The 21,413-nt window shown below is 41.4% G+C and overlaps 1 protein-coding gene across 1 annotated transcript in view; it reads right to left on the bottom strand.

The window, feature by feature from the left end:
* The window catches only part of pld5 (phospholipase D family, member 5), a 184,669-nt gene that overhangs the window by 81,663 nt on the left and 81,593 nt on the right, over positions 1–21,413 (bottom strand). The window contains exon 6 of the mRNA XM_051924697.1: positions 20,427–20,554. Coding sequence (XP_051780657.1) covers positions 20,427–20,554 — 128 coding nt within the window. The remainder of the gene's footprint in view (positions 1–20,426; positions 20,555–21,413) is intronic.

Below are 21,413 nucleotides of genomic sequence, written 5' to 3'. Positions count from 1 at the left end.
TACACAATGTCAATATTTATTTGTCATTTGTTCAAGAATATCACCATTTGCCTGTTCAAATATGTTGAAAAAGTCAACAGTTTCAATGGGGTGTACTTACTTTTTCACATGACTGCATATCATTTTGTTTTACTTTATAGATACTGCATCTACTCATTACATTACTACACATACTATACTGTGTGATAGACGGACGGCAGCTCAACCTGCCCGGGACACTTACTGAGTGGAAGGATGGGGGAAGGCAACCTCTTTGGGACACTACTTCTCCCAAGACATTAGATGGAAGCTTCCCTGCAGTGCAGCGGTGCCCCAGATTACTGCAGGACACTATGGGACATGGACTTCGGTAACACAGCCCTGCTGGGCACCGTGGGTCCAACCGGGGGTTGCTGCAAAAGAACCGGGGGAGTCATGTCTCGTCCATAGCCCAGAAGTACTCCCAAGTCATGAGGATGGAAGCTCGAAGTACTTCTGGGATGAAGAAAATTCAAGTTCTCCATCTGGTCCAGAAGTGCTGGCAAGTCACGTGGACGGAAGGACAGAATCACTTCTGGGTCAAGGACTATATAAAGGACTGCTGTGAACCCAACAAGCAAGCCAGAGTCGGGAGGTAGTAGACAACACTTGCTTATCGGGTTAGAGGAGCGACTACACCACTGTGACACTGGTGTCCCAAAGAGGTAGCCTTCCCCCATCCTTCCAATCTGTGGGCGTCCCAGCCGTCTATCACAACTGTTAACAGTACATTTCTAAACCAAAACCATGAATAGTTTCTCATTTAGTTTATTAAAATCTTTTGTTAATGTATATTCTTCTTTGGCTCAATCTTTTTGTTTAAAAAATTGAACGATTGGTACTATTTCCTTATTTTAGAGTTTGCACACTTCCTCCATGTCCATTAGTGTTTTATTCAGGTACTTTCCTTAATATAAGGTTATACAGGCTATTATTGGCCATTATTTCACCAGCAGTGTATGAGTTTGATTATGTATGTAAGAGAGACCTATAATGGAATGTTGACTGATTCAAGACTGCTTCCTGCCTTGCATCTAATCTCCAATTCACTATGATCCCATAGTTTGAAAAACAAATTAATTAATTTAATTGATGATGTAAAAAATAGCTCTTCTATGTGCCATCCTTGGCTGTGACAAAAATTAGCCAGACATACTCTTTGATACATTAATAGGTTTATTAATAATAGAACAAACAGTTAGGGAGGAGAGAAACGTACATGTTAAGAGTATCAAATCAAAAAGAAAGAATGCAAACTCTACATGTTGCTCTTGGCCTACCTGTACAGGTTCTGAACCTTTCCTAAGTTAAGTGGTGTGTCCATTTGCTCAAAGTTGAGCAATATAATAGTGCTTCTACTGTATGTATAGTAATTTTCCAAAGATTTATTTTGATAATATCCATGTATATTCTATACCATGACAAGAAAATCTGCAGGAATTTTTTAAATATTTGTCTAATATTTATGTTACTTTTTTGAAGATTAATTAAGTTATTTTTAAGTCTTCTTGTAGCAAGCGTCATATGTGTAATCCTCCCTTTTTCAGTTTTGAACTCCTTTAATGTATACCTTCTGTGAATTTGACTCTCACTGGAAAAAAGGGGGACCTGGACATATAAGGATAAGGTGCAGAACAGGAAGGACAGTTACCAATAGGAGATAAACCTTGAAAAATAAAAAGAGAGACATGAGAGAAGGAGAGAGACATTTCTGTAGAAGAAGCAGGAAGCAGCAACACAGAAGAGTGGGAAATACAAATATAGAGTCACCTACTGGGAGTTGCCTGTTTAGCTCTGATACACAACAGTATTTGTCTTGAGCACCCAACTATTTCCTGGTAGGGCAAAACATTTTTCTTATATTTGTGACAGCTTGCTGAGGATATCTCCCTGCTACTTTTGTCCTCTTTCAGGACTATAAGTCCTTAAGTTCACCGTTTTGCTTTCAAGTTTACATCTATTGAATCAGGTTAATAATTGTGATTTCATTATGCAATCTATATTGTTCAAACTCCAGCTTTATGTTAGAAATGTATTTGTTGTTTGGTGGGTTTATGCTGTAAAGTAATTGTTTTTGTTTGTGGAGTTATTACTTATTAATACAGTTTATATATATATATATTACTTATCATCTAGTGCTGGTTTGGGGTTATTTTGTGAGTGGGCTAATAAAGACAAGTGTTGATCACTGAGCCCAAACGTTTTTTTTTTTCATTATTATTTAATCTTGCTGCAAGTAACATGGCAGTTTCTGATTGTATGGTTGCTCTGAGGTATAGTCAGACTTCTGGGAGCAATACAGTGTGATATTGTAGCTACCATTATTTCAACAAATAAAAAAAAAAATTACATGGTTTTCAGTAATTTATCAGTTTCTTCTTATTGTTCCTCACAATTCAGGCTTTACAAATTAAGCTGACAAGGCTTTGTCTAGGTTTCAATTTCATAAATTCAAGAGCTTATAAACTAGGGCACATCCTCATTCAGTGCCAATTAACAGTTTCAAGTAACTTCATCTGTCTAGCATTTTGTTTGCAGGATACATTATTTTCTAACATCTTAGTCTGTTATGTTTTTTTATACTTTATTAGCTTTTACAATTATAATTACCTTTTACATTACAATTCAAGTCATCATCTATAGAAAAAAAATATAAGACAAGCTTTGCTTTTTTTCACTCCTCTCTCTTTGGCTATTCTAGTCCCAATGTAGTAAATCTGCAGCATCCAAAATGCTTTAAACTGTAAACTATTCTGAAAATTGGGTAATCAAATTTTTCATCTTTTCTTAATGGCTTTCCATTTACACTGAGGCCAGCTTATTTAAATGCATATGACTCTATAAATTTCTTTCATTAAATTCATGCACAGATGCTAAATTGCATGACTCAGTTTGTATAAGTAAGAATGGTCACTTGCTACAAGTCACTGACTCCTCCATCTGTCCCTGTCTACCCTTTATGAATTTGGTTCGCTGGCTCATCTTTTTTCAAACAGTTCTTCTGTTTCATTACTGCTACGACAACAAACTTTTAACTAAGTCATTGTTTTTCTTAATTTTCTTGTTAAAAAGCTGAATTGAAGATTACTTGTTAAAGCATACCAAGATGAATCTCAGTTTAAACTTTCAGGCACTTCATACACTGTATTTACTCCTTTCCAGCCTATTCAAAGTTTAATTGAAGGAAAACTGCACTGCTCTAATGACACTATAAAAGTTGAGCATTACTCTAAGGTATTGTTTCTTAACACTAGAATCCCTAAAGCCTATGAAAAAACTTGTAATCCCGGGCCACCTTAAATTCCTTCTCACCTCTCCATTAGCATCTTTTGTTTTGTAAATGTGTCAATCAGCCTGCTATTCCATCCCCACCACCACCGCAGCTCAACTTGGACAAAAGTTCTCCCAGCTCAAGTCTTGTTTACCAGGGTGTGAGGTGCCTGGAGTTGTATAGGGTAAATAATATATCGTTATTTGGAACACATGCATTTCATGCGCGTTCCGTGTCTACAACGATCTGGGTAAATGTAGGATGACAGGAAATGCGAGAAATTTAAGACATGTTGAACACATACCTAAAACAAACTTTTTTCATGTTATAGTACTAATGACAAAACTTTGACATGGTGTATAATGTGTGAAGACTGAAGTCCACATATCAAATAAACACTTTCACAAAAGGTACACGTATAACAAAACAAGTGCGCTTTTAATCAAGTATATAACCGAAGAAAAAGAAATCAGGTTAGGATATGACACTGACACGACTGCTTGGGTGGTGCATCGGTAAGAACTGCTGACTCATAATCAAGAGGTTGCAGGTTCGAGTTGGGCCACTTCCCAGAATTGCCGTTTTGAGTAATGGACTGCTCTTTATTGTTACTATTATAAAATAAAAACATACATTTGATTTGTATCTGTAACAGCCGGTGTAAATGTATGGTACTTGTAAAGGTTACCATTTTCTCAGTCACGTTCACACTTCCCTTGATGTGACACTGCTGTTTTCAGATAAAGACGTGCTATAACAGAGGTGAACTCAGATGAGGATGAGGGTTCTACATTGGAGAAAGAGAACAGAAGCCCTCTCCACCAGAAACATCCACTCAAACATAAGAACAATGCAGCTGCACCAGGCGTAAAGGTGAAAGATGACATCATTTGGATGAAGCAAAAGGTCGGACGTCATCCTGCCAGTAGATATAACGAAACAGCAGGGCATGCCGTGCTCACCAAGGTATCATGCAAAGTTCTGTTTGTGATTATGTTTTGTGATGGTCTTTATATGAAAAACAATTATATGTTACTTATATGAAAGCCTCATCGAATGTTATTTACCTATTTACCTTGATTTATTTACTTATCTCCCTACAGCATAAAGTCACAAGTAGACTGCAGAGCTTCTGGTGTTTGATCGACACAGGCATGCTGACAAAGTACATGTGGAGTGCCACTCCTTATTCAGGAAAAGATCCCAGTCATCCCACGGGAGAAAGACTTTGCGAGATTAAGGTCATAAAGCTTATGAAACCATAACAACAGTTGCATAAAGTGCAACAGGTGCTTCCACCTGCAGCTAAAGTCATTCGCGTACTGAAGTTGCATTGCTACTTCTCAATTTTGCCCTTCTTAGTGTCTTAGAAACCTAGGTCAGAATCGCTGGTGGCAGTTATAGCAAAGCAATGTTGATTGCTTAATCTGCCTGTGGCAGCTCATAATGAGATACTTTGCAAACCATATGCAGCCCTTTACCATTGAATACAGAGATGAATCACAAGTCTGCATGACCCAAAGAGCAGCAACCCAAAACACTTTCCGTGGTGCGACCGATAGTTTAAGAAACTATGCTGTAAAGTTTGCTGAAAGAAGAGGTTAGCTCATAATTGAAAAGTAACAAGGAACTAACTGTGAGTTATAGGGCACTCTTACCAAACACCAGAATCAACAACAAGTCGGCCAAAATTGTACAAAAAATGTTTCTATTATGCTGTCAGTCAATCTATCTATTTGGCAATATAGCTAACCCACCTTCCATCTCTTTATCATAACAAGCACTCCGCTCATTTAACTCTTTTATGATTGTCTAACAAATGGCATGCCAAAACCTAGAAAACCCACCTAAACTCATAAATACTACAAAATATTTTAATTATGTCACTCAATTATTGATCAAATTAAGAATTCAACAGCAAATGATTCAATACACACATAATAAAATTCTAATTACAAATTAAACAATACTAGACTAGACTAGACTGCTCAACAAATTGGTTTAAAGTAAGAAGCATTAAATTCAAAAAACCAAAATGAATAAAAGATAAAAAGACTTAAGTACTAGTGAATAAAAGAAATCCCAAAAATAAGAGATCAGTGATTATAAACCAAGAATTCAATATAAAATGTCTCCCAGGAGACACACAACAAACCTAAATCTTAGTGTCTTCAAAACAAAGCCAAATATAGTACTTTACAAAACTAGTAGCAAAAGAATAAGCCCCAGAGAGGAGCAGGAATACAAAGCATCTAAAGGATGATGATGCCACAGCACTAAAGCTGTGGCAACTGCAGTCTTATCCTCCTATTCTTAATTGAAAGGACTTATCCTATTTGCAGCCCTATGTTGACAAAATAAAGATAATGTTGTGAGTGAGGGATTGGAAGAATATAAAAGATGTGTAAGAACATGTAAATAATGAACAGTCAGGGCTTGAGGGAAAATAAATCAATGAAACAAAGATGAGGCACTTCTGCAGTTGTGACATTTGCCTGTAGCGTGTCAAATGAGCCCTTGCCCTAACTCACTTTCTGAGGAATTGTCCAGAATTGAATTTTTAGAATTGGGTTAATCACCCTATCATTTCTGGGGTTAGAAACATCCTCCATAAGGTCTGGGACATTATCTCAAGTTATTTCTGCCAGGCTGAGGTGTTCTCACAACCCTGAGCCCCAGCTATCCTTTTAAAGGGCCAGACAACTTCCATGTAGCTGCATCCACGTGATATGCAGGAGTTCACAAACAGTATAGATTACCCCCTTGTTACCCCCTATCAATCTTAGATCTTCTTTCATATTACCCTAAGTTCTTGTCAATAAGCCGCGGCTTATCTAAGGAAAAAAGTTGTGAAAATGAAAAAATAGAATATCGGCTTATACATAAGTCCGGCTTATACATCCATCGCGGGGGTTGCGTTCCAGAGCCACCCGCGAAATAAGAATATCCGCGAAGTAGAAACCATATGTTTATATGGTTATTTTTATATTGTCATGCTTGGGTCACAGATTTGCGCAGAAACACAGGAGGTTGTAGAGAGACAGGAACGTTATTCAAACACTGCAAACAAACATTTGTCTCTTTTTCAAACGTTTAAACTGTGCTCCATGACAAGACAGAGATGACAGTTCCGTCTCACAATTAAAAGAATGCAAACATATCTTCCTCTTCAAAGGAGTGAAGCAAACAAATCAATATGTCTGTTTGGCTTTTAAGTATGCGAAGCACCGCGGCACAAAGCTGTTGAAGGCGGCAGCTCACACCCCCTCCGTCAGGAGCAGACAGAGAGAGAGGGAGAGTTTGTTTTTCAGTCAAAAATCAATACGTGCCCTTCGAGCTTTTAAGTATGCGAAGCACTGTGCAGCATGTCTTTTCAGGAATCAGCTTTACAAAAGATAGCAACGTGAAGATAATCTTTCAGCATTTTTAGACGAGCGTCTGTATCGTCTAGGTGTGCAAACAGCCCCCCTGCTCAATCCCCATACGTCAGGATCAGAGAAAGCGCAAGAGAGAGAAAGAGAAAAGTAAGTTGGGTAGCTTCTCAGCCATCTGCCAATAGTGTCCCTTGTATGAAATCAACTGGGCAAACCAACTGAGGAAGCATGTACCAGAAATTAAAAGACCCATTGTCCGCAGAAATCCGCGATATATATTTAAATATGCTTACATATAAAATCACAATTTAAATGACCGCTACGCGCTCGTGTTGACTCGGCGACGCCCAGAGCAGAAAGAACGCGCTCCGGCCGCTCCAACCGCGCCATGCGGGGAGTGAGAGAGACGGCAATATCTCACACTCTCTCCCCCCTTAAAGAAATTAAATGGGCGCGAGTGAGACCACTGACCTCCCTCCCTTCTATTAGTTATAGGTTATAGTACGTTCGGCTTATCCATGAGTCCGGCTTATCTATGATACGATTTTATTTTAAAAATTCGTATGATTTTTGGTCTCCGGCTAATACATGAGTCCGGCTTATAGACAAGAACTTAGGGTACTTTCATTTCTCAATTGCCATTCTTCTTCATCTGTGCTCCTGGACTAACTGCCTCCAAGGCATTCTATTTGATTATAGGGCCGATAACAATATGATGTCATTCTGTCTTCTATACTGTCTTGACAACAGATGTCTTTAATTTCAGTGGGTTAGAAAATGAGAGACTGGTTGACTTTTTCTTTATTATTAGGCTCTGCAGCATGCCATTCACCCTGAAATCCTGGTGCCCATTCCATTACATAGGATAATTTAATTCACTATGATAGGTTCAGGGAGAAGAAGATTGCTGAAAAACACTTTGTCAGGTTAGGTAGAGTAAATCAGTGATGAGGCAGATAGAGATGGCATTAAAGCTAGTACTGGGAAAGAGAAAGGTGTCAGCACAGAGGCTATGGTGGATGGTGAGGAAGTAGTGAACATCTACGCATGCTGCACCAGAATTACGTACATATGTAGCAGTAATGTGAATGTAAATCAAGCATACAGTAACTGCTGCATTAGTGGGATGAAATATGGTCTTATATCACCTATGTAAAACAGGTTTAGGACCAGAATCTGTACAGCAAGAAAGTGATTAGTTTAACAGAAGCAGGTTAAAAAACTGATGCCTGCAATCTGGAAATTAGGCAGCAGTAGGGGTAGAGTGAGGGATATTAATGAGCAGTGATGACAAAATTACTGGAAACACAATTTCGTGGGAAGACAATTTGGGAGTGGTGGAAGGCGTGGAAACATTACAAAATGAAGTAAAGGGGAGAGATAAGGAAATCCCGTAAAGAATTTATCATTCTACTTGTCATTTCACACATCTGTTGGTGAGCCATGCCAAGATTAAAATGGAAGTTCTAATGCCCTGAAAACATAAACTAGAAAGAAAGATATGCAGGGAAAGAGGTTGGGGGTCTTGGATATATTAGCAATACTTTATTATCTAAATATGAGTGTTAGGATTGAATGACCGAAGAATGCCAATGAACCTTCCTCAATTAAATATACTTCATTTTGATTTATGTCTGTTCTAACTCTCTCTTGTAAGTTTCAGCTTCTATAAGCCAGAAAAGGTTTAAATGTGACATCAAGAGATATCAGGGACTTGTAAGTCATTTCAAGTCATCTGTTATTTTTTCATTAAAATAATAAGATATATAGAAATATTAAGAATTGTTTTTCAACCAGCTGCAATCATGACCGCAAACTACAAGGATGATATAACACTGTTAATTCAATGTTACATGTTGATGTCAAAGTAATTTCCTCACATTCATGGTATATACTAATTTGGCACATGAAACTGAATTCTAAAAGAAAACATTTTTTTAATAAATGTTTATAATTTTTTTAACACATTTTCAATATCTAACCTGCTATTGCAAATGGAGGTGAAGGGTACCAGGGTCTAAAGCTGAAAAAAAGTCTTAAACCTTGTGGCAAGAGGCTGGGGGTGGTACCCAGCCGGGACGCCCAGGAGGACTGGAGGAGGGCTTACGCCTCCTTCAGACCATGAGGGGGTGACCGCCCTGGTGACTTTGGGGACCACGGGAACGGAGCTTAGAAGCTCAACCCTATAGGGGCCCATGGTCACTGCCAGGGAGCGCCCCAATGCTTATGGAGCCCTGGCCCTCAGCACTTCCGCCACACCCGGAAGTGCTGGGGGGAAGACCAGGGACACCTGGAGTGCTTCCAGTTGAGCATCTGGCACTTCCGCCACACCGAGAAGGGCCGGCGGAAGCTAATCGGGAGGCACCTGGAGCACATCCAGGTGAGCTTAAAAGGGGCCACCTTCCTCCATTCGATGGCTGGAGTCGGGTGGAAGAGGACAGAGCTCGGAGGAGAGGAGTGGAGGTGGACCTGAAGAGAGAGAGAGAGGCCTGGACTTTGGGGTGATTGGTGCTGCGGCACTGGGGTGTGTGTGTTTCACTTGTACATAATTGTAAATAAACGTGTGTTGGGTGATTTAAAACCATGTCTGCCTGTCTCTGTCTGGGGTGTATCCCACAATGTCATCCCAGATGGGACTCTCCGCCTGGTTCAAGGCGGGGGACCCATTGCTAAAAATAAATTTGTGGGCAGTCCGGCACAGCAGGTAAGCCCACAAACGTGCCGTGGGAGCACACGCACAACCCCGTGGGAGCAATTCTCCCAAGGGACTGCCACCGGTCCACAGAAGAGCCAATTCCCCCCGGTTGCGGAATGACAACAAGGAGGCTAGCCGGAGTGCAGCGGGTTCCTACAAGTGCGCTGTCGCTGAGGACGTCCGGGATGGCATCGCATGTAGGAAGGCCATGCCGAGGCAGGCGCCTCAGACAGACGGGATCCGGGAGGTAAGTGCCCTGCCCAATGGCGGGCCAGACTTACGGTTTGTGTTGTAGGCAGGGACTGCTCGGATCCGTGTTGGTGGCAGACGCGTGCCAATCTGCAGGGCTTCGTCAGCGCGGTGGCAGCAGGAGAGCTGTGGAGGAGGAGTCACTGCAGCTTGGAAGGCCATGGCAGCTGCTGAGTTGCCTGGAGGCATGCCACCGCACCAGGAACAAGGGGAACAAGATGGCCGCGGACTGGAAGTCCCTCCCCGAGACAGGCAAGGGATTGAGTGGTGTGTGTTGCATTCCCGCCGATGATTGGATGGAGGCGGGACTAACAAATGTCCATCCTGAGCCGGGAAAGGACCCGATTGGGCCGGAGGAGAGGCCCCACAGTAAGCAGCCGGCGTGTGTGACTGATCGACAAGTAAGTCCACCATTGGCTGACTGTCTGTGCTAGCTGGCGGCTCTGCGCGAGCTGGGGGAGTGCCTTCAGCCCGCAGAGTCATTATTGCAGATCTTACGTGCCCTCCGAGAGGAATTGGAAAAGCTGGAGGGGAACACAGTCACATCCGTGAAGACGCTGCGATAGTGGGTGGATTGGCACGACGTTTGATCCTCTGGCCGGAACGGCACGGCCGAGCAGGTGAATGGAACTGTCCCCATAAAGGATAAGAGAGGCCCCACCGAAAAGAACAGTGACATTGGTGATCGGATTCAAGTAGGGGGCGCTCCGATAGTGGATGCGGCGGTGGGAGTCGATCTCGTGGTGAGGGGGGAGAGAGGGAGAGGGCAGGTAGGATGTTGGCTAATGAGTGCCATGGGTCCTGCGCCCCGAGCCAGCGACGGTCTCACGCCGCTCCACAGGGATGCAGACGGGACAGGGTCTATACCTTTCCCATAGGGAGACCCAAACCGTCACAGCGTTCCAGAGAAAGAGGAGGAATCGAAGAAAGAGAGCCGGTTCCTCCGATAAGGGCGGACATGGGGCAGGATGCTCACGTCCAGAGAAGGGCTGCCCTCTGTGGAGGCAGAGGGAAACCCCAAAGTTGGCTGAGGTGACGGGGGTGCGAGCGGTCCCGTCTGATGTCCCTACCAGGGGGAACCCGCGGAGGGGGTGCCAAAGAGGCAAAATCCGGGGTGCCGGTCAGAGGGGGGAGCGCCAGGCTGTGGTGTCCAGACAGTGTCTCCGCCCCAGTTTCTTCCCTGTGTGTTGCAGGACCGGACCCTGGACCAGTAATAGGACCCGCTTCGTGGGAGATCCGCCCTAGGGGTCTCAGCTGGCGATGGGGCACTGTGGCAAGTGGCGGAGGGTGGTACCCAGCGGGGACGCCCAGGAGGACTACAGAATACATCTATTTTTCAAGCCAAGAGTTTTATCATGTATTGATCTACATTTTATATTTTATTGCTGACAATTGTGTAATGTGTGAGTTGTATATGTGAGAATATTAGGTATTAGATGTGCAGTTTTTTTACTAGTTGTGGAAGATCAGCCTACAGACAGACACCAGGACACATAATGTCCAAAAGCACACACTTTTATTTTCCTTTTCTTCTAAACACAACACAGTGCACCAAACAACCACAATAACTCAGTTCCTTTTTATTTTACTTTTACTTTTCTTTCTCTTCTTCTTCTTCTGCCGTCTCCTCTCCGCTTAGCTCATCTCCAGCTCCAGCTCCATCCTCTGCTTCCCGACTCCGGCTTCCTGAATTGAGTGAGGCAGCCAATTTTGTAATGCACTCCGGGTGTACCTGGTTCCTGTTCCAGCAGCACTTCCTGGTGTGGCAGAAGTGCTGCAGTCCATGGCTCTGGAACCATCCAGGTGCCCCCTGGCAGAGGCCACGGCCCCCCACAGGGTTGAGCTTCCAAGTTCCATGGCCACCATGCAATCTAGAGGGACTGCCCTCTTGCATCCCGGGGAAGGAAATGCCCCTCTCCCGGTTCCCTGCTTCTCCAGGCCTCCCAGTGGGGCAAGGTCCCTGGCCATCTATCACATAGTATAGTTTTGAGCATTGTTTCAATGTTGTTTTAGCAAGAAAAAAAAGAAAAACATTTTTGTGAAATTCAGCCATTTAAAAGGGAGACCAACTTCACCTAGCTACTTGTCATTCTCTGCAGCAACCTTTCAGGCCCAGGAATGTGGTTTCACATTAGTAAATATTGATTCCCACATGTGTCCCAGAGCTGTATCTGCTCTGTAGACAACTAGAAAATAATCACTGAAAAAAGTCATGTGATCACTTACAGTCTTTACACTTCCATACGTAACAAGCTTTATACCCACAGCTGAACACCCCAACTGATACCGTAATCCATAAATGTACATGCAAACCCGGGCACTGTGAGGCATGAATGATGTTAAAACATCTGTACTAAACTTACTAAAGTTTAGCCTGCTTAAAACTAATGTATGCCTGTAACATCTGTTTACTTCTTGTTACTCGATTACACATTATGTGAGTTGTCACAAACAAGTACTTGTGTATCTTGAGGGCTTCAGTGAGGTGAGCAACTCCACCTTGAATCAGGAGAGAGCTTTTTAGCAGGAGCTCTGAAGAGGCACAACACAGGTTTATGTGCTAAAATTAATCTTGTAAAGATATCGTGGTTAAGCAAGGACACAGCAGGTTGTTTTAAATCATACATACTGAGATCAACTGTCAGAAAAAGTTAGTACCCAGGCTGCAGCCAAAAAAAAAGGCAGTCACTATTATTGAGCAGGAAATTAGTATGAGATACCTGGCTTACTATTTTAGGATCCCTATTGTACATAAGTGCCTGGCTGCTAATAGGATGCCAGGGACAAGTGCATCATTACAAAGATATTGCTCAAAAGAAACTCCTGCACAGACCTCCAGCATAGAGAGTGACACAACTGTTAAAATTCAGGGCCAGTACACCTGGTAAGATATGGCATCCCAGAACATCAATGAGCTGGGCAGCCACTTTAGAGGAGAGAAAGTGAAAGAGTGATATGTAGTCTGGGAGGAAGCTTTCAATTTAGACTTTTCCCCAGTGATGCTAAAGAGCAGAGGCCTCATTTATAAACGATGCGTATACACAAAAATGTTGTGTATGCCCATGTCCACACTCATTTCGAGATGTGTAAAAGCTAAACATAAAGCCACACACATTTTCACGACAGCCTCACCATGTGTAGGCACTTTTCTGTTCGGTTTTCCTTTATTTTTTTAGATTTGCATGAATCACACGGGACTAATTAAATACACCAAAATTAATTGTATATTGTTTAAAAATTGAATTCATCCATCCATCCATTTTCCAACCCGCTGAATCCGAACACAGGGTCACAGGGGTCTGTTGGAGCCAATCCCAGCCAACACAGGGCACAAGGCAGGAAGCAATCCCGGGCAGGGCGCCAGCCCACCGCAGGCTAATTAACTTCTTTTGAATTAATTTTAATTGTCTTGTTTTTTAAGATTTGTTCCCTTGACTAGGGCCAATTTAGAATCACCAATCCACCTAACCTGCATGTCTTTGGACTGTGGGAGGAAACCGGAGCACCCGGAGGAAACCCACGCAGACACGAGGAGAACATGCAAACTCCACGCAGGAAGGATCTGGGAAGCGAACCCAGGTCCCCAGGTCTCCCAACTGCGAGGCAGCAGCGCTTCCCACTGCGCCACCGTGCCGCCCTAAATTGAATTCACTTGACTGTAATTATTCTGTAACAATATAGTGGTGCACAAAATGGACAAACAACTACCATAGCTGTTTTAGCTTTGTTAGAAGGCATCACAAATGGAAGAATCAGAAGAGAGTGCATATTTATAGATGATGATGACTGGCTCCAAGTCAATTTTGAATTCCAAGAGCTACCCTCTTGGAGTTGTGTGCTGAACTGGTGTCTGCTTTACAAAGGCAGACTTTGAGGAATTGTGCTCTACCTGCTTCTTTGCAAGTCCTGTCCACCCTCAGGTTTTTAGCCACAGAGGCTGTCTTCCTTCACAGTAATATAAGTCAGGAAGCGGCTCTTCCAAACAGAGTATAATACAGGTTTTACCAACATAAACATTCAAAATACACAAAAATGTGTATATACAAAAATAAACAGTGTACCATTAACTACAACCAAATAAATACTTCCACGAAAGCATATCAAGAGAAATTTATCAAGATGTATATGAGAAAAAAAATATTTACAAAAATCAGGGCACAAGCTGCAGTGCTTGGAAAACTCACAAGAAACTTCTACCAAGAAGCTCACTCAGCGAGATCTAGCCAGAAGACCCCCTCTAGAGGCCGGAGATTCCCTTTTGTATTCAACGCCATTGAGCCAACCAATTAAGCTGTCAAACATCATCCTTCTATGAACATGTCTATGAAAAGTGGCGTCTCCTGCCCCGCAAAATTCCTATAAAAATGCAAGCGACCTGTTCGCGCATGCAGCTATGCCGGCACTTGAGATGCGAACTGTGCTTCTCCCAAAACTGAAAGTGAGACCTTTTTGTTCCTTCCTTAATATGCCACGGTAAGCCGATACTAAGACGCTTTGCACTTTCTCTTGCCCTTCCAGCGCTACGAGGTTGCGGGAGGCATGTGCACGACAACACGGACAACAACATCCAGGCCGGACAATAACAGAGCTGTCTTTCCATTCTTGCATAAAACCCACCACGACACTCCCCAGAAGACACTCACATCATCAGCAAAGACGTTCCTCTGCTCTACCTAAATGGACAAAAAGGCAAGTATTATTTCTTTATACTTTGTCCTTTTTCTCCCAAACTAATGCCTTTCTCTCAACACTGCAAAGGACACAAAATTAACTTAATTTAATGCCTGGTAATGCCAGTGAGGCACATTACCACAACATTGAGCAAGCATGTAGCGTGCTGCATAATGTGGTATACAATTGTGGCTTGCCTATACCTGAATTAATGCAGTATGATGAACCTGACCCTGACCCACTAAATGATAAGCCAAATCGGACAGCATTACAACTTAATTTGAATGTAATTAGCAGAATGTAAAAACAGGTAATCAGATGCAGCATTTAATTTTTAACCATTTCCTTCAATTTGTGGTCAATATCACATAATACAGCCCCCACATATTTCTTAGTTTATTGGTCACATCTCTTATAACATCCACTATTGCTTTTTTATGACACCTGAACAGCGTCCATCAGCATATGGCCAGATGGTCGCCCCGGAGGTTTCCAAGGTAGAGGTGTGTGTGCGGCCAGCACCGGATGATGTGTTGGGCACAGCAGCACCATCACCACCTAGATTCAGTTTTTTGGCACAGGGGTCAGCTTTTGGAATATTGCCTGAAACAGATTAATCAGATGGTGGGCTGCAACTCACCTTTTCACATCAACTTTGATATCTGACTACTTCTTTTTTATTTTGGGCATTGTACGACTTTCTGAACTTGGAACTTTTGAATGTCTCCGCCACGTTGTATTACTCCATCAGTTGCTTACACCAACAAATAGTACGTTTTTCCTTGCCTCCACTTCGCATTCGCTGAAAGTCTTCTTTTTTTCCACAAGCTTTTGCTATTGTCTTTTAACAAAACACTAAACAGAAAGGCCTTTTTATATTGATTTGTCTATTCAAATACAATGATCCCTCCTAGATCGCGGGGGTTGCGTTCCAGAACCTCCCGCGAAAGGTGAAAATCCGCGAAGTAGAAACCATATGTTTATATGGTTATTTTTATATTGTTATGATTGGGTCACAGATTTGCACAGAAACACAGGAGGTTGTAGAGAGACAGGGACTTTATTCAAACACTGCAAACAAACATTTGTCCCTTTTTCAAAAGTTTAAACATGCTCCATGACAAGACAGAGATGACAGTTCCGTCTCACAATTAAAAGAATGCAAACATATCTTCATCTTCAAAGGACTGCGTGTCAGGAGCAGAGAATGTCAGAGAGAGAGAGAGAGAGAAAAGCAAACAATCAAAAACCGATAAGTACCGTTCAAGCTTTGAAGTATGCAAAGCACCGTGCGGGAAGCATGTCGCTTGACATAGCAGCTGCAAGGAAGGGAGCAATGTGAAGGTAGTCTTTCAGCATTTTTTTGACGAGCGTCAGTATCCTCTAGGGGTGCGAACAGCCCCCCTGCGAACAGCCCCTCCGTCAGGAGCAGAGAATGTCAGAGCAAGAGAGAAAGAGAGAGAAAAGCAAACAATCAAAAATCAATAGGTGCTGTTTGATCTTTTAAGTATGTGAAGCACCGTGCGGGAAGCACATTGCGCAACAAAGCAACCACAAGTAAGCCCAGCAAGGAAAGGAGCAATGTGAAGGTAGTCTTTCAGCATTTTTTGAGGAGCGGCCGTATCCTCTAGGGGTGCGAACAGCCCCCCTGATCACAATATATTTGAGGAGTTTTATTTAATACATAATACGTGCTCTGATTGGGTAGCTTCTCAGCCATCTGCCAATAGCGTCCCTTGTATGAAATCAACTGGGCAAACCAACTGAGGAAGCATGTACCAGAAATTAAAAGACCCATTGTCCACTGAAACCCACAAACCAGCAAAAAATCTGCGATATATATTTAAATATGCTTACATATAAAATTTGCGATAGAGTGAAGCCGCGAAAGTCGAAGTGCGATATAGCGAGGGATTACTGTATTCAAAATTCTGGGAGGAGTTGGAATGGGGCTGTAGGCACGTGCTTGTGCATTAAATTTCATGTTCATTGCGATTTATAAAGGGAAAGTGCATGGGACTTGCTATATGCATAGTTTTATACATCTGGATTATTCTGTGAGTACACCTATTTCCAGTTTTGTCCGGTCGCCATGTTTTAGTCTGAATTCTATGCACGCTGTTATGCACGAGGCCCCAGATATCAGGATACCTGATCATGGAGGATAAGTGAGATGACAAGGGGTTTCTCCAGATGACATTAAGAGACCAAAGTTGCTAGAAAAGAGATAAGGAAAAGTGCTATGTAACTCTGCCATGGGGTTAGTTCTTGCTTTGAGCCATATTCTACCAGGGCACAATTAATGGAAAATATAAGCTTGGACATATCAAAATCTATTCATCTCAGACTTTCTTAATTTATTTCAGGATTGTGTTTGGTCACAACCTTTCCTGACAGGAATGAGGTGCAAGGCAGGAACCGTCCTGGGTGGGGAACCCGTCTATTAAAAGGGAAGTATGTTAATGGACATTTAGCTCATTTTGTACTATATTTCACTCCAGAAAATTCTTGCTAGTAATATGAAAGAATACTGTTATTTTCTGATCAATGTGATTATAATTGTCATTGAGATAACTCTTACTCAAAGGATATGATGGACTATATTATGTTGGTAGAATATAAGAAACATAAACTCACCTCTTCAAACTAGACAGCTTTTTCTCCCTCTCTTATTTTATTTCTTATTTTTAATTACTTTTTTTTTCGCTAACACAAATATTTTATTGTTTTATCTTGTAAAGTGTCCTTAAAATCAAATGAAGTATACTATTAATATTAGTATTATGATTATTATTACCCTTCTCCCAGTCCTCCTAAGACTTACCCTGGAATTAGCAACTTGGCCACAGCGTCCTTATCCAGTAGACCTAGGCTGTTGCACCTTCTTGCCACACCACCCCAGCCTCACTCTTTCTCTTTCTTTTCCATTAAACCAGATTATATTGAAGGTGAACTACAACAGTTACGCAGATGACAGACAGCTTTACTTATCTACAGCAGCTGATGACCCAGACGCTCTAGGCCCTCTCATCCAATGTCTTACTTAGATTTCTGAACAGACGAGTAGTAATTTCCTCAAGCTAAATAAAGAAAAAACTGAAATTTTAATTGTTGGTAAAAATGGAAGTAATGAGGGTATTAGAAATTAACTTGATCCTGTAGCACTAAAATTCAAGGTGCAAGTAAAGAATTTAGGCGTAATAATAAGACTGACATTAGCTATGTTACAGTGATCCCTCGCTATATCGCGCTTCGCCTTTCGCGGCTTCACTCTATCGCGGATTTTATATGTAAGCATATTTAAATATATATCGCGGATTTTTTGCTGGTTCGCGGATTTCTGAGGACAATGGGTGTTTTAATTTCTGGTACATGCTTCCTCAGTTGGTTTGCCCAGTTGATTTCATACAAGGGACGCTATTGGCAGATGGCTGAGAAGCTACCCAACTTACTTTTGTTTCTCTCTCTCTCTCTCTCTCTCTCTCTCTCTCTCTCTCTCTCTCTCTCTCTTGCGCTGACTTTCTCTGATCCTGACGTAGGGGGTGTGAGCAGGGGGGCTGTTCGCACACCTAGACAATATGGACACTCGTCTAAAAATGCTGAAAGATTATCTTCACGTTGCTATCTTTTGTGCAGCTGCTTCCTGAAACGACATGCTGCACAGTGCTTCGCATACTTAAAAGCTCAAAGGGCATGTATTGATTTTTGCATGTTTGTTTTTCTCTGTCTCTCTCTATCTCTCTCTCTCTCTCTCTCTCTCTCTCTCTCTCTCTCTCTCTCTCTCCCTGCTCCTGACGGAGGAGGTGTGAGCTGCCGCCTTCAACAGCTTTGTACCGGCGGTGCTTCGCATACTTAAAAGCCAAACAGCCCTATTGATTTGTTTGGTTTTCTCTCACTTTCTGACATTCAGTGCTCCTGACGCGGACTCCTTTGAAGAGGAAGATATGTTTGCATTCTTTTAATTGTGAGACAGAACTGTCATCTCTGTCTTGTCATGGAGCACAGTTTAAACTTTTGAAAAAGAGACAAATGTTTGTTTGCAGTGTTTGAATAACGTTCCTGTCTCTCTACAACCTCCTGTGTTTCTGCGCAAATCTGTGACCCAAGCATGACAATATAAAAATAACCATATAAACATATGGTTTCTACTTCGCGGATTTTCTTATTTCGCGGGTGGCTCTAGAACACAACCCCCGCGATGGAGGAGGGATTACTGTACTAGGACTGCATTTCTCCATTTAAGGAACACTGCAAAGGTTAGAACTCTTATAACGTTGCAAGATGCTGAGAAATTAATTCACACTTTTGTTTTTAGTCAGCTAGATTATTGTAGTGGACTGATAACTGGACTACCTAAGAAAAATATCAATTGGTTACAGTTGGTTCAAAATGCAACAGCAAAAATCTTAACCATAAAATGAAAATTTGAACAAATCTCACAAGTTTTCACATTGTTACATTTGTTACCTGTGTCCTTTAGGATTGTCTTTTAAATACTACTAATGTTATATAAAATCCTTAAGTAATCTTTCTCCATCTTATACTTTGGAATGCCTGTCCCCCTACATTCCACTTACATCCCAAGTCGTAACATTAGATTCTTTAATGGTGGTCTGCTTACTATTCCAAAAGCCAAGTATAACAGGACTGGTGAGACAGCCATTTGCTAGCACTGTGGACCAATTTAATAAGCTCTTAAAAAAACAACGTTTTCAATTTAGCTTTTTTGTAGCTACATTTTTGTTGTACTCCTAAAAAACTACCTATGCATAAATTTGTCTTATTTCTCAATGAATTTGTAATAATTTCTGTGTTGGCATCCTGCAGTATCAACACTGTAATCTAAGCACTGAGCACTGAGCACTGCCTGTGATGTCTGAATGAAAGTGGATGCTTCAGCTTTCCTTGAGACGCACTGCACAGAATCCTCTAAGATGAGGCCTAACAATCAGGAATGATGTAAATGCATTTATGTCAGATAGAATATTTAGTGGGTGCTGGACAGTCTATTGGCCTTGGAAGCTCTGAAGATTATTTTATTTAATTTATAGCTTATATTATTATTATTTTTTTTTGTCCTCCCCATCCATCTGAACTTACTATCAAACTCCTCTTTAGAGACCTAAAAGCACATTCTATATATAAGGACTCTACTTTTCTATTACTTATTTATATATTATGTATTTTTATATTTTATTTATTCATTGTAATTGGTATCTAATATTAATTTACTTTTTTTTGCTTTTAACCATTTTTAGACATCTTATAAAACACTTTGAGCTACAGCACATCCTGTGTATGAAAATGAACTATAGAAGTAAATGTTGTTGCTCTTTCACCTTCTTTATCTCCCTCTCTTACTAGATACAGGTTTAGGTACTTGCTAGGTTTCCTGTTATCTAGCATTATGTTTCTTCTCAGGCCTCAGCACTCTATCCTCCTTATTGTTGGCCCTCAGAGTGTACAGAGTGCACTGCCTTCTAACAGCACATTCATTTATATGCTGGCAAGTTTACAAGCTCTCCAGCAATAAGTGTGGGGAAATTTGTGCTAGTAATTTGGAAACACACTTTTAGGATTAAAGTGATTTTTTTTGCTTTTCGTCTAGATACCTGCTACTTAAATGAAGAGGTGGACTTCCATTAAAAAGGGTATGATAATCCTGATATCTGGAACTTAAGAGTTTCTGGTTGAGGTTTAACAGCATACATTGTCAGTTGCTGATATTAGTGTGTTTTTCTCTTAGCAATACTGCAATGTTAAGCAGGAACCCTAAAGCATACAGTTTATGTGTGCCTAGTTACTCACTAACAGCAAGCTGGGAAGCAAGTGTATTAGCCAATAATAACATAAAAACAGTTTAAACATCTTGAATTCTGCTTCTGTAATGGCAGGACACAGCACTAATTTGAATAAATCTATGATGCTATCTTATTGAGGGATAGAAGCAGAAGAATGTGCAAATAGAGACCAAGATGTAGGATTCAAACCCAATATGCTGAATCCTTGTGGCTGTATCATTAACTACTGCTGAGTTGTCCTCATATACACATACTGATCATAAATATAGATTAATTAACAATTTTACATTATGAAACCAAACAAAGAATACTTGGTTATTCCATCTTAAAAAAAAGTCCTGTTTTACCTGTGCCATGGAATGCCAGTCCATATTTGCACTTCCGATATAAATGTGCTTCTTGTCCACCACCCAGAAAGATGCGTGCATTTGTCCTTTAGTTAAAGCTGTCATGTTTAGGTAGTGAACTTCAGCACCTGTGCCAGAAAAAGAAGTGAAGTTAGCAAAAGAGAATATAAAGCCAATGTGTTTGCTTTATTTTGTTCCCTCAGTGTGCAACTACAGAAGATAGAAACTAGCAGATTTCTGTGAATTATACTTAAAAAAAGTTGTTTATCAATTACTACTGTCTCAATGTTCCTGGAAACTGCTTTCAAATCCCAATTTGGTCAATGTCTATGTGACAATCTGTATGATCTGCGCATCTGTATTCAGTTACTCCAGTTGTCCTGCAACATCCTAAGAATGTGTATGTTAGTTTACTTTGTGACTCAAAGTAAGCTATATATGAGTGTGTGGTTTTGTGCACAAAATTTTGCTCTATGATTACCTGGCTCTTTATCTAGGACTAGTTCCTTTTTAGTGGCCAGTGATCTCATATTTACTTAAGTACTCTGCAAACTTCAGAATTCTATTAAACAGGATGGGAAATTAAATGATATATTAATTAATTAATAAATTACATATCTATATATAGTCACACGCATGGGTGTAGGGGACAACTCGCCAAACCAGGGGCTGGCACTGTGGTTTAATGCCTTCTCTCTTCCTTCCTCTGCGGAAAGGAAGCCTAACCTCCACTCCAGTGCTGACATCACTTCTGATGTCTGCCCTCCTCGACCTTCCCCTTTCTGTTGAAGACCTATATATGACCAAGAGGGCCACTAGCCTACTTCAGTTCTGTTTTGAACTCGTGTCTGCTAAAAGGTCGCTGCATTGGTTTGCATGCTGAAAACTAATTACATGGGGTTTACCCAAGGCGGTGCACCCCAAATGTTTAACTTTGTCATGTCTCCTCTTTTACAGTGGTGTAGTTTGCATGATTATTGCTGGAAA

This window comes from Erpetoichthys calabaricus, chromosome 3 (assembly GCF_900747795.2).
Source record: "Erpetoichthys calabaricus chromosome 3, fErpCal1.3, whole genome shotgun sequence".
Classification (NCBI taxonomy): Eukaryota; Metazoa; Chordata; class Cladistia; order Polypteriformes; family Polypteridae; genus Erpetoichthys; species Erpetoichthys calabaricus.
The sequence above is the reverse complement of the archived record's forward strand: the minus strand, read 5'-3'. Positions and strand labels throughout refer to the sequence as shown.